We start from the raw sequence: 13,333 nt of genomic DNA, 5'->3' as shown, positions 1-13,333 counted from the left end.
GGGAAATTGGTCTCATGAGGGTAACTGTAAGTGTTTAAATATTTCATTTAAAATGCTTTTCATGGTTTTGGGCACAAAATTAATATTTAATATGCTAGCTATAATGTATACTAATAAGTACATGAGATAACTTTCCAGAATTAAAATGCGGTACAGTCTTTTAAACTATGAAAGAGACCTCCATTGGCCATTTGACTTTTGGAAATAAAAGTAATTTTTATTTTATGAGAAAAAAGGATATAACCATTTTTATGCTTAACCTCTAAATATTAACCACTTCTATACTAAAATCCTCTCTTTTTTAATTCTTATGGTGACTTCAATATTGTAGTCTTGAATTTTTCTGAATAAATTTATCTTCTAGAGATTGGGAAATAAAATATTTCTTAGTCATTCAATCAATCAGTCAAGTGTAGTCCCATTAGTAGTTGTTGAATCAATCTATGACAGGTACAATTTTTATCTACTGGTTGAAAGAGAAACACATGCTCTGTGGATTCTAGGGAAGTCCTCTTATAAAGAGGAAAAGGAAAAATAAAAATAGCTTCATTTAAAATTACTAAACTCTACTTATTCATTAGTGTAAAGAAAGTATTATAATTCAATGTACAGATAGTGCATCTTTTAATTTCTTCAGTAGATATATTTCAGACTCTTCCAAAAGTCAAAAGTCTTAGTTTTCAGTCTTTCCTCAGAATTTTTTTTCTTCTGTAGTTTGGGGAAATTTTTTTTAAAAAAGGTTTTTCTTTTTTGCCCTGGTCGGTTTGGCTCAGCAGTTAGAGTGTCAGCCCGCAGACCAGAGAGTCCCGGGTTCAGTTCCCACTAAGGACACGTACCTCGATTGCAGTTTGTCCCCAGTCCCCGTTGGGGTTGTGTGGGTGTCTCTCTCACATCGATGTTTCTCTCTCTTTCTCTTCCTCCCTCTCTCCCTCCCACTCTATCTGAAGATAAATGAAAAAAAAAAAATTGTCCTCGGGTAAGGATAAAAAAGGTGTGTTTTTTTTTTCCCTTTAATAAAATTTTCACTAAAAATCTTTCTTCCCAATATTAACTCAATTTAAAACTAAGTGAAAAAGGTGGTAGTAATGAGATCTGAATTGGGATCTTTCATGGTGGCAAAAGCAATACCCTAGAGAAGGCATTTAGACTCGCCACCGAGGAAGCTGACGGTCTGACTCTTCTAAATTAAAAGGAAAACTCAGAAGCTTTTTAGACACTTGCAGATGAAGAAGACAACTCTACCAAAGGTTTCTGTGTCCAGGCTAATTTGTGAGTTAATCTGATAGTCTATTACAAAATTTATATAAATCCAGTTTTCCCCATGTTAACATAGTTCTTGCTTTATATCTGCTTTGCTGTTCTAGAATATGGTAGTTTCAATAATTATTTGAACTTATTTTCAATCTTCATTTTTTCTTTCTTTCATAACTAAACATGTTTTTGTATTATTTATAACAGTCAATATATCATCCAGTTTTTAAATTTTTTTCTTTACTAATTTGAGAGAGAGAGGAAGGGAGAGGGAGAGAGAGATAGAAACATCAATGAGAGAGAACATTGCCCCCGCTGGGGATTTGGCCCACAACCTGGGCATGTGCCCTGACCAGGAATCAAACTAGTGATCTCTTGGTGTGTGGGTCAATGCTCAACCACTGAGCCACATTGGCTGGACAGAGTTTTTTAAACAATGCTCTTAACTCAAGTTTGTTTGTTTGTTTGTTTGTTTTAATTTACTGGATCAACACAATGATGCTTATTTGTGGAAATATTTCAGAAGCTTGTGATGCAGTGTTTCACACTTGTGTTGTTTAAGAGGGTTGATATTTATTAGCTGAATCATATTCCAGAGAAATATCTTAAATACCTCTTCTGGATAAACATCTGAAATCTTCCTTTTCTTTCATATGCAGGACAAATTGAGCTATCAAAAACAGAGAACATCTTTAGAAAGAAATATGGGACTATTTATTTGGGTGTAGTAGAAAAAAAATATTAATGATCATCTCTTCTATTCTCACATCCTTGGATTTAGAACAAAATATTCTCAAGCTCAAGTACTGGGATTGATATGACCAATAAAAAACATAGCAGAAAAAGAGGTATATTTGGGCCATGTCTGGCCAGTTTAGGTGTGCCCATCAAGGTATAGATATTTTATTTTGTTCTCCTCCTCCCCAGCTCTCCATCCTCACTCTATGCTCTGACCTTTAAAACAAGGTTTAAATCTTATTGGGTTTACATCATAGTGGGGACTCATTTCTTATTGTCTCATTTTCTTTCTAAGAACCCCTGAGTGGATCAGAATGTAATAGAGAAGTATTTAGGGTAATATATTTCAGTAAATGTTAATAATTAAAACATGCTGTACTAAGTGATGCTAATCAATTGAAAATGATCTTTAATACATTTTATATTACAGACAAAAACTACGCCATAGTCACACCTAAACATGACATAATTTTCTCCTTTAGTTCAATAAAATAACCATAACCAATATTGAGACGTCCCGTATACAAATTTTCACATTCTATTTTCATGTATATCAAAGCAAGGTGATCATACACAATTTTGAAAAACCTACCGTGCAGAGAGAAAAAGAAAAGGAAAGATTTATGTTGCTGTGTTTCTGCGAAGGGCCACGGAGTTAAAATAACTCTTTTTTGCAACCTTTTCTCAAATATATTTACAGCATCTTCGATGAGTTGCCAGTGGAAGTTTGTTTAGTTTGCACACTACTCAGCAAAGGAATGCTCTACTTATGTCGAGTTTCTACTTGTTCATTAAAGATAATTGTTGTTGACTGTGTTTGAGACAATCCACGTTGCTAAGAATACTAAGATGATAGTTGCAGTCCCTGCCTAATGAATTTTACAACTTATTTGGGGAAGACAAATGAATAAATAATTACAAAGTATTACAAGTAATTGCAATGCACAGTGATGGTGGCTTACGTAGGATGCTGAGAGTACAGATTAGGGACATCTAAATCATCTTGGAAGGCGTGCAGGATCGGCTTCCAGAGGGAGACAATAACTGAGCTGTCTTCATAAATGAGGGGGTATGGTGAAAGGTTACAAGGAGGGGGAAAGGACATCAGGTAAGGAAGGAAATGGGGTGAATGAATATGATGTATTGGAGGATACAATGGGGATAGAAACTAAGAAGAAAATGAAGTACAAGTGGAAATATGGAAATACACTCGAGATATATTTAGGACATGTAATCAGCAGGCCTCTGCAAAAGGGTGGAGAACATGGAGGTTACTTTTGGATGACTTCCAGACTCCTGGTTGCAACTGTAAGTGGACCATGATGTTATTTAATAATATAGGGGATGTGTTTGGAGGAAAGATTAATAGATCATGCATTCAATTTGGGATTTATGAAGTTTAAATTTTCTGTGGTATATTTATTTTTCTATAGCAAGTTAGATATGTGGGTCAATAGTGAAATAAACCCATATATCGCTTTATATTCTATCCCCCCCAACTTTTCAAAGGATATGTGTGATGTTTGGAATGTCTGTCTTTTTCTATGCTCCTTGAAGGAGATGCAGCTAGCACAGCATTTTAACCAAATCGAATTTCTATGATTGTTACCAGAATGAAACTCGTCCACAACAATTGTTTCAATTAGTAGCTAAACCTTATAAGCCAAATATTCTTGAGGGACTAAAGTGCTTAGCATGTACTAAATTCTGAGTAAATGCTTGCTGAATAAATAATCGAATAGTTTAATAATCACAGTGTGATGTTAATGCTACATCAAGTTCTATATCCAGAAAGAAAGAAAAAAAGGCTTTAAAATAATGGTTCTGATTAACCTCCTCTATTTTTCTATTGGTTCACTATTAACATCTTCTAATCTCTCATACTTGATTATGGCGAAAACAAACATTTGCTATTTGTTTAATCTACATAACTTAATCCCTTTAACTATCAAATGGCAGGACCCAAAGGATCCCTCACCACATATTTGAGACCCAAGATAAAATAACTATCTCAGAGGGATTATGAGAACAGAATGGTCAAAGAAAGAATGCTAATACCAAATAAAAAATATTCCATAATAATTTAATTTATTATAGTGCAGCTTCAAGATGTTTAACAAAGTACGTGGTGCCTAGAAAACTTAGCCCAAGCCAATGAGGATGATAAAGTAATTTATGCATAAAAGTTTTACTGGGTTTATATTTGTAGGAGCCACGAACCTCAATACAAGTAAACCTTAAAGAACTTCCCCTAAAGTACCTTAGCATTCTGCGAAGTACTGCTGCATTTAAAATTAAAGAAAACCAAGAACAATATATTTACATCTTACCTACTAGACGGCATTTCTATCTACCCTAACATGAAATGAAATTTTTTCCATAAATTTAATTCCAATTGTCAGAGGCACTTTTTCCTTACCAAATGTCTTTCAGAATACTAAGGGCAATTTTCAAGCATTAATTGTAATTTCATTCCCTAATTTTCAGCATTACATAGATGATTCTAAGCTTCACATTAGTTTATTAAATCCCTAGAAATATATTTCTGAATATTAGGTAAATAACACTATATTATGGTTTCAAACAAGTGACTTTATACTGTATAGTTGATAAATGAGGCTGTTCCTATATGAGAATAGCTCTATAGAAAAAAGGAAAAAAGAAACATTTGTTTACACAAATTTACATAGAGATCAGAAAGAATTTTTTGAAGTTTTATAATGTATTCTACATATTTGTGTATTTTCCATTTTAATTTTGATTAAAGATGAGAAAAACTCATAAAACATATATCTGAGTAATGATGGCATCTAGTAAAATGCAATAAGAATTTGGAAATGATTCAAGATCCTATAAAAATTCTTATGATATTTTTTGCCTCCTCCAAATGGTTTGCTTATTCAGCATACAGAGTACAAAGTTTAGATATTAATCTTCTAGTCAATTCAAAAGTGCGTGTTAGATAGGTTTTTTTTCAGGCTAAGATGTATATCTACAGCTCTGTACTAAATAGATAGATTATATTTGGAACACACTCACTCGTTCTAAAAACAAGGTTTGCTCATCTGCTCTTAGAATTAAACATGCTCCCCCAGCAGAAAATGTACCTGAATTTGGTAAAGAGAATTACTAAAGAGCAATAAAGCCAAAAAAAATTAAAGCTGCAACATTTCAGGTTGATTTTTATCTAAACTGTGTCTCCCTAATAAATGATTTACTGTTTAGAATTAAAGTAATATTTAACATAAATATATGATTTTAGACCTAGATGAAATCTTTGAAATCACCTACTCTAACTTCCTCTATTTCTTTTCTTTCTTTTTAATATATACCTTACAAAGTGATCTCCCCAATAAGTATAGCATCCACCTAGCACCAAACATAGTTATTACAGTATTACTGACTGTATTCTCTATGCTGTACTTTATATTCTCATGACATTTTTTTTTATAACTGGCAATTTGTACATCATAATTTCTTTCCCTTTTCACCCATACACCTAACCCACCTTCCTATCTAGCAATCATCAATTTGTTCTCTTTATCTGAGTTTGTTTTCATTGTGTTTTTTCACTTATTTTGTTTTTTTTGATTTCACATATAAGTAAAATTATATGGTATTTGTATTTCTCTGTCTGACTTATTTTACTTAGAATAATACCCTGTAGGTCCATCTATGTTATCACAAATGCTAAGATTTCATTCTTTTTTTATGGCTGAGCAATATTCCACTGTATATATGTATCACATTTCTTCATCCATTCCTTTATGAATAGACACCTAAGTTGCTTCTATATTTTCACTCTTGTAAATAATGCTGCAGTGAACACAGGGGTGCATTCTCAAAAATAAATATGATTGGTTAATCCTCCAAATGTCATTGTATAGAGCAAGGTATTTTGTGAATATTAACAAACTGATTTTAAATTTTATATGGAATGGGAAAAATCTAGAGTAGCCATCACAGCATTAAAGAAAAACAACAAAATTGGAGAACTAACACTACCTAACTTCAGCACCTGCTATGTAAAGCTATAGTGTTCTTTCCATTGTTTCTATCCTGGCCTCGGTTTCTTTGTATACACGTGCTGGTTCATGCTCTTCTCAAGACTTAAGGGGGCCTTCTACCAATCTCCAGAACATTTTATCTCTCTATTCCTCTCTCCCTTCTTTCTGCGGCTCTCTACTTTACATTACTCTGACCTGTCTTGGCCTTTCTGTATTTCTAGCTCCATTTAATTATCTCCATCACTTACTGAGGCCTTGTAACTTTCTCAGGGCACTAAGCTGGAAGAATTATAGGGTGCACTTTATTTGTTTACTATCACTTAAGGATCATTGTCCCTTGTTGGCTGATGCCCATATCTTTAAAGCCATTGTTTTATATATTTTGTCTGTTTTCTATAGTTTCAAGTGTGAAGACTAATGGGTCTCTGCTATTTCAGCTTAGCTAAAAGTAGAAGTCACTAATACATTTTTAAGAGTCAAAACAGCAGTATTAATATTTATTCCATTACAACAGAATATGTTAAGTACATCCTATGAGAAGCTAAGTGAACAGAGATTTAGAAAGGAGAAAGTGGTCAATAGAGTTGAACATGTTCCTGGGTCTTGGCAGGTAGGGTAGAACTGGTGATCAGAGAAGCCTGATGAATAGAATGGTGGGAACAGAAGCTAGACTGTAGTGAATTAATGATGAAATGGGAGCTAAGAGGTGACCAAAGAGCAAAAAATAATGGCAATCTTAGAAGCTGAGTTGAGCAGTGATAGAAGAGTATTGGATGTATAAAAGAAGACAGACTCAAAGGAGATTTGTTTGTTTCTTTGTTTTTACTGTCACAATCTGTTGAGATAAAAACAAAAAGAAAATTAAAACTGACTATGGATTGAACAAAGGTTGGCAAACAATGGCCTGTGCACTGGCCACCAGTTTCTGTAAATAAAATTTTATTGTAACACAGACATTTTTATTCATTTACATATTGCATATGACTGCTTCTGTATTACCACAGCAGAACTGAATAGTTGCAACAGAGATCATATGGCCCTAAATCCAGAAACATATACAGTCTGATCTGTCACAGTAAATTTACCAACCCCTGTACTAGGATTTCTCATGCCATAAAAGCAAATGATATTTCTAGTCATTAGAATTCTAAATTCAGCAGCAGTTGTTTTTTAATGTATTATACTGGGACAGATAACATATTGATAATCTTAATGGAAATTTTTAAAAATTGTCTTGGGCCTGGCCAGTGTGGCTCAATGGATTGAGTGTCATCCCATGAACTGAGAGTTTCCAGTTCGATTCCTGGTCAGGGCACATGCCCGAGTTTTGGGCTTGATCCCCAGTAGGGAGTGTGCAGAAGGCAGCCGATCAATGTATCTCACTCACATCAATGTTTCTATCTCTCTCTTACTCTCTGTCTGAAAAACAAATAAGAAGATATTTTAAATAAATAAATAAAATTGGCTTGGATTTTTCATCTTGAATACTGAAGGGTTAAAAGTAATGTCTCAAAAACAGTTTGTCTTATGAATATAAAATTGAAAAATGAATATAAAATTGCACACAAGAGTTTGTGAACAAATTATTTTTTAATGGTGCAATAAAATTAAACTGAAAGTTTTGTTATTTAAAATAACTTTTTAATTAGTAACTTGGCATAAACATTAAATTACATATCCCATAAAATTTCCATAAAGAATAACTGAGGTCTATATTGTTTGATTTTGATTTTCAAATTTATAATGTTCTATCATATTCAGTGGCAATTCAATAAGAATTGAGTGATTTAGTCTTTAATAATTTTTTTTAACTTTTTTAGGTACAGAAGTCAAGCCTAAGCCTCCACGTATGTCATGTGCATGTCTAAATAAATAAATAAATAAATACAACAAATCTTAAATGCATGCTTTTAATCATCTTATGTTGAGTATTCCATTGTTGAGTATTTTGCTTAAATCCAAGACTTAATTATTCTGTAAAGACAATGTGCCTATTATCCTAAGTATTCTTCTGAGAATATGCTATGCTAAAATTTTCCTTCTCCTTTATTCGCTGGAGGGACAAACCAGTACCTTCAATTAACTTCTCATTAAATTTTTACTTCACATTTTATTTTTTCACAAAATAACTCTTGCAATCGACAATGAAGAACTTTTATTTGTTTGTATTAATTTGCTGCATAAGAGAAAGAAAATTAACATGGAATATTTAAAAACTGAATAATATGTAAATGATATAGGTGGGTAAAAGTAGGTTTACAGTTGTGATTACTCAAATGTTAATTCTTATATTATTATTTAATAATAGTTGCATTATTTTCCATATAAACAACTATAAACCTACTTTTTCTCACTTGTGTATGCATGAGTACAAGAAATAAATATCTTTATATAGTCATCATTATTACTGCATTTCTATATTTTCAGAGCCACAAGTAAAAAAAGAAGAGAAGCCAGGTATGTATATTTTTTAATAAATTTATACTTGAATTGCATATTTATAATTAATAATGCATCTTTGCTAATATTGTGCCCTAGTGCATAATATTTACACTAAAATTTTATCCTTGACTAACTTCTTAAAATAAAACAAACATAGTATATATTTTGTACTACCTGTTACTAGGGGAAAAACAAAAGAAAACAAAAACTGACAAATTTATAGGGTTTAGAAAAAACAGTTGACTAATTGAGTTCAGTCCTACAAAACCACTATTTTTGCTGATTCTATTTGCTGATATAAGATATAAACATTCTGTTAGAAAAACAGCTGCTCTCACTCTTTTCTTTTTTGGAGGGGGTGCTCCTGAGTATTTAAAAATTTATAAGTGCTCTAGCAGGCAGCAGAAACTTTTAAAAAGAGCAAAGAGAATTCATAGTCTCATAACAGTTAAAAATTTGGTTCATGTTCCATAACTATACTAGGGTTGTAGGGCTGCTGTAATAAAATTCCACAAATTAGGTGGCTTAAAACAACAGAAATTTATTTTGACATAGTTCTAGAAGCTAGAAATCTGAACTCAAGATGTCAATGGGACTGTGTTTTTCTTGACAGTTGTAGGGAAGAAGAATTCTTGTGTCTTCTTGGTTTGTAGAAACATCACTCCAATCTCAGTTTCTGTCATCAGTTTCTGACATCGTCTCTATTTGTATCTCTATCTTTGTACCTTTTATCTTCTTATAACACCCGCCATATTGAATTAAGGACCCACCCTACACCCATATGACAAATTCTTAATTAATTATATCTACCATGATTCTTTTTCCAAATAAGATCACATTCTGACTCCTGGGTGTTAGAACTCCAGCATATCGTTTTGACAGGTACAATTCAATGCACAGAGGTTTATTCTCTGGACCGCTCCCAATTTTATGTCATTCACATGGTGCAAAATATATTCACCCCATTTCACAGTCCTGAAGTCTCATCCATTTCAGCATCAACTCCAAAACCAACTCCAAAATTTCATTAAAGTCCCAAGTCTCATTATGTAAATCAGTTATGCATGAAACTCAGAATATAATTCTTCCTGCAGAAAATTCCTCTCCATATGTGAACCTATAAAATCAGAAAACAAATTACTGCTTCCAAAATAAAACAGTGGGACAGAAATAGGATAGACATTTCCATTCCTAAAGGGAGATATTGGAAAGAAAAAAAAGGAGCCATGGGTTCCAAGTAAATTCAAAACATAGCAAAAAAATTCCATTACATTTCAAAGCTTGAGACAATCCTCTTTGGCTCACTACTGTGTCCTGTGGGCCTGTAGGGTGTGGCCCTGCCCTCCTGAACCACCTAGATGGCAGGCCAGCCCTCTCTACATGAAGAGGTTCTATCAGCCCAGGTTTGAATCCAATGTTCTGCCCTGGAGTTGTTATTCTTTTATTTTATCCCATATCTTCCCTTCCTAACCAGGTTGTATTGCTTCTGTTTGTATAATATTCTCAAAAACATGACCAGTCATGCTTTCAGTTATTAGGGGTCCAAGCCTTTGTGCAGGAAGGTCCTCCACAGATCTTTCCTGGATCACCTCATCTCGATTGCTGCCTTCTGCTGAGATGGTGGGTTGGATCCATGAATTACACATTCATTCTTTACCCACTTTAGCAAAAACTTGTCCAGCCACACAATTGGCCCTGTCTCTAATGCACGCTATTTAGATGGGTTGAACATTTTCCAGATCATCAGGTGCTGGGTCCTTTTGCTTAATAGTTCATTCTTCAACTTATCTTCCCTTTCATATTTTATTCTAAGCAGCAAGGAGAAATCTGGTTGACTCTTTCATACTCTGCTTGGAAATTTTCTCAGCTAAATATCCATTTTCTTTGCTTATAAGTTTTATCCTTCAGCCAACAAAGGAACACAATTTAGCCAAGTTCTCTGCCACTTTATACCAAACATCACCCTTTCTCCAGTATCCAATAACAGGTTTCTCATTGTCTTCTGAGATCTCAACAGAATTACATTTAACATTCTTATTTCTAACAATATTCTGTTCATGATAGCATATGTATTCTCAAAAGAGACAGAAGGTTGTTCTATAGGTTTCCTCAACTCTTTCTAAAGCTTCAGCAGAATATTCTTTAACATCAATATTTCTGCCAATAGTCTTTTCCAGGAAATCTGGGCTTTTTATATCAAGTGCCTCAAAAATTTTGCAGCCTCAACCCATTACCGAACTCCAAATCTACTTCAGTATTTATAGGTGTTTATTACAGCAGCACCCCACTTCCCAGTACCAAAATGATGTTTCCTTGGAAGGGTGGAATAAAGTACCATCTGCTGGGTAGGTTAAAACAATAACATTTTATTCTTTCATATTTCTCGAAGATACAAGTCCAAAATCAAGATGCCAGCAGAGCCACACCTCTTTTAAAGCTTATAGAGAAGAATCTTTCCTTACTTCTTCTAGCTTCTGATATTTGCCAGAAATCCTTAGTATTCCTTGGTTTGTAGGAGCATCACTTCAGTCCCTGCCTCCATCAGGACATAGACATCTTCCTGTGTGTTTCTACCCCTGTTTCTCTTTTCCTTAAGGACATCAGTCAGATTGGATTAAGGACCCACACTACTCCAATATGACTTCATTTTACCTAAACGAATCACATCTGCAACAATTCTATTTCCAGATAAAGTCACATTGTTGGGTACTGGGGTTAAGATTTTAACATATCTTTTGATGGGACACAATTCAAGCCATTAGACTATTTATGCCAATTTCTAAATCACTTAAGTACCCAATTATATTTATTTCAAAAAGACCCTTCCACTTGGCAGGTGTGGCTCAGTGGATTGAGTGTCATTCTATGAACTGAGAGGCCCAGGTTCGATTCCCAGTCAGGGCACATGCCCGGGTTGCAGGCTCCATCCCCAGTAGGGGGCGTGCAGGAGGCAGCCATTTGGTGTTTCTCTTTCACATCAATGTTTCTCTCTCTCCCTTCTTCTCTCTCTAAAATATATCAATAAAATATATTAAAAACAAAAACAAAAAAACACAAAACTCTTCCGACTCTTGTCAAATTATCTCATGTTGATGTTGGAACTACTCTTCATAATAATCATCTTGAGAAAACAAAATTCAGGTTAAAATCAGTTAGCAGTAGCAACAACTTAGTGTATGGCATGGTTCTTACTGTGTGTTTAATAGCCCAGCATTGAGAAACTGGCATGAAACTGGAATAATTTTTAGTGCAATTCTGCTTTTTCAATTATAGTAAACAAAATAATTTCCAGAAATCAATTTGTGCTCTAGTTTGTTTTTTCAGATTTTTAAATTTCTGCATTTTGTTTTCCCTCCAGAGCCTCAAGTAAAAAAGGAAAAAAAATCAGGTATCAATATTATTATTCTCTGATTGATAGAGCTGATATTGTCATTTTAGAACTAAAAGAGGCTTACCACCCACCAGTGGCTGTTTACATAAAGTCTCCCAGATCCTCATTATTTTTTCTACTTCATTGATCAATGTGGTTTTATAGTACTGGATAAGTTGAGAATGGGGATATCCCATAGGCAAAAATACAAAGATGTGGCTTTAAATGAGCTTCAGAAGAGACTCAAGTTTTAGGAAGCATTTCTTGGGGTTCTTCAAAACCAAGTATGATCATGTTTAATTTGTGGATTTCTTTCTGATAACACACCAGAGTCATAAAATCGCAAAAATCATAGACTACTGAGATTTGAAGGTAAAGAGGACAATTATTGTTGTTATATATAATTACATATAATTGATAGTTATTAAACACCTTCTATGAGTTCAGGAATGGAACATAATTTTTATTTTCATCAAATAACTATGAGAGACATGAAACAAGAGAGTTATTACTCATATTTAATATTTGTGGAAACAACTCAATAGACCAAATTCAGAAATTGTTATTTTACTAAGATTTTCAAGTTAATAAATATTGGAGCTAGGATTCTACCCATGTCTGATTTACTCAAAATCCTGGGTGCTCCCGATAAGAGATTATTTCAGACTACCAATCATTTTATTAAGAGTTAACAATGACCTAAAATCAGGATGATTTTCCAAGTTTATCTTGCTATTTAGTGTTTATGTCCTAGCTCTGGTACCAACTAGCTATTTACCTGAGGCAAGTTACAAAAACCCTCAGGCTCTATGGGAGTGATTTCTTCATTATAAAAATATTACTCAGCAGGATTTTTCAATATCAACAAGTTCAAGAATCCAAGTCTAGATATATATACAATATTATATTACCCATTTAATTCTTACCAGATCTTACCTAGCAGCTGACTATAACCTTAAGTCTAATTGCTCTTATACACAATATATATTTAATGTAACAAGCCTCATAGAGGCTTAGCTGTTGTTTTCTGATTTAGTTTTATGACTATAGTTATTCATCGCAGATTAGCATATATTATCAGATATAAATACTTTACATATTCCCTGCTCTTTCCTTTTTTTTTTAAACCAGGAACCTAATACCTTTAAAACTGCTAGTTAGTCATAATACCATTTAAAACTTTATTGATAAATAGTGTAGTTTTGCAGTAATATAATTGAATGTTATTATTTTTTATAAATAAAATTTTAGCTTCATCTAAAAAAGTGCAAATACACAGTGTATATATAAATTTTATCTGTAATGCTCATATAAACTATTTTACAAAACTTTTTGAAATATTTTTAATATATATTTTCATATTACTTTATTTGACCATTGTACTCTAGTCCAACCACCGTCTAAGCTCTCTGTTTCAGTATTGATGCTGTATTATAGCCTGATCTTTGGATATTATGGGTACTTAAATGTAAATAATAATTTTGGTATATTATTTTTATGCAACTAAAACCTTTAAGGTTTTCAT

General features: G+C 33.2%; 1 protein-coding gene across 1 annotated transcript in view; it reads left to right on the top strand.

Annotated features, from left to right (window-relative positions):
• The first annotated feature begins 3,060 nt into the window (after nt 1-3,060).
• Nucleotides 3,061-13,333, top strand: part of LOC118620747 (triadin-like) — a 43,574-nt gene continuing 33,301 nt past the window's right edge. Inside the window, exons 1-3 of the mRNA XM_036247757.1 lie at nt 3,061-3,097; nt 7,817-7,843; nt 8,424-8,453. Of these exons, the coding sequence (XP_036103650.1) occupies nt 3,061-3,097; nt 7,817-7,843; nt 8,424-8,453 (94 nt within the window). The remainder of the gene's footprint in view (nt 3,098-7,816; nt 7,844-8,423; nt 8,454-13,333) is intronic.

This window comes from Molossus molossus, unplaced genomic scaffold (genome assembly GCF_014108415.1).
Source record: "Molossus molossus isolate mMolMol1 unplaced genomic scaffold, mMolMol1.p scaffold_m16_p_8, whole genome shotgun sequence".
Taxonomy (NCBI): Eukaryota; Metazoa; Chordata; class Mammalia; order Chiroptera; family Molossidae; genus Molossus; species Molossus molossus.
This window is presented reverse-complemented; position numbering and strand designations above follow the sequence as displayed.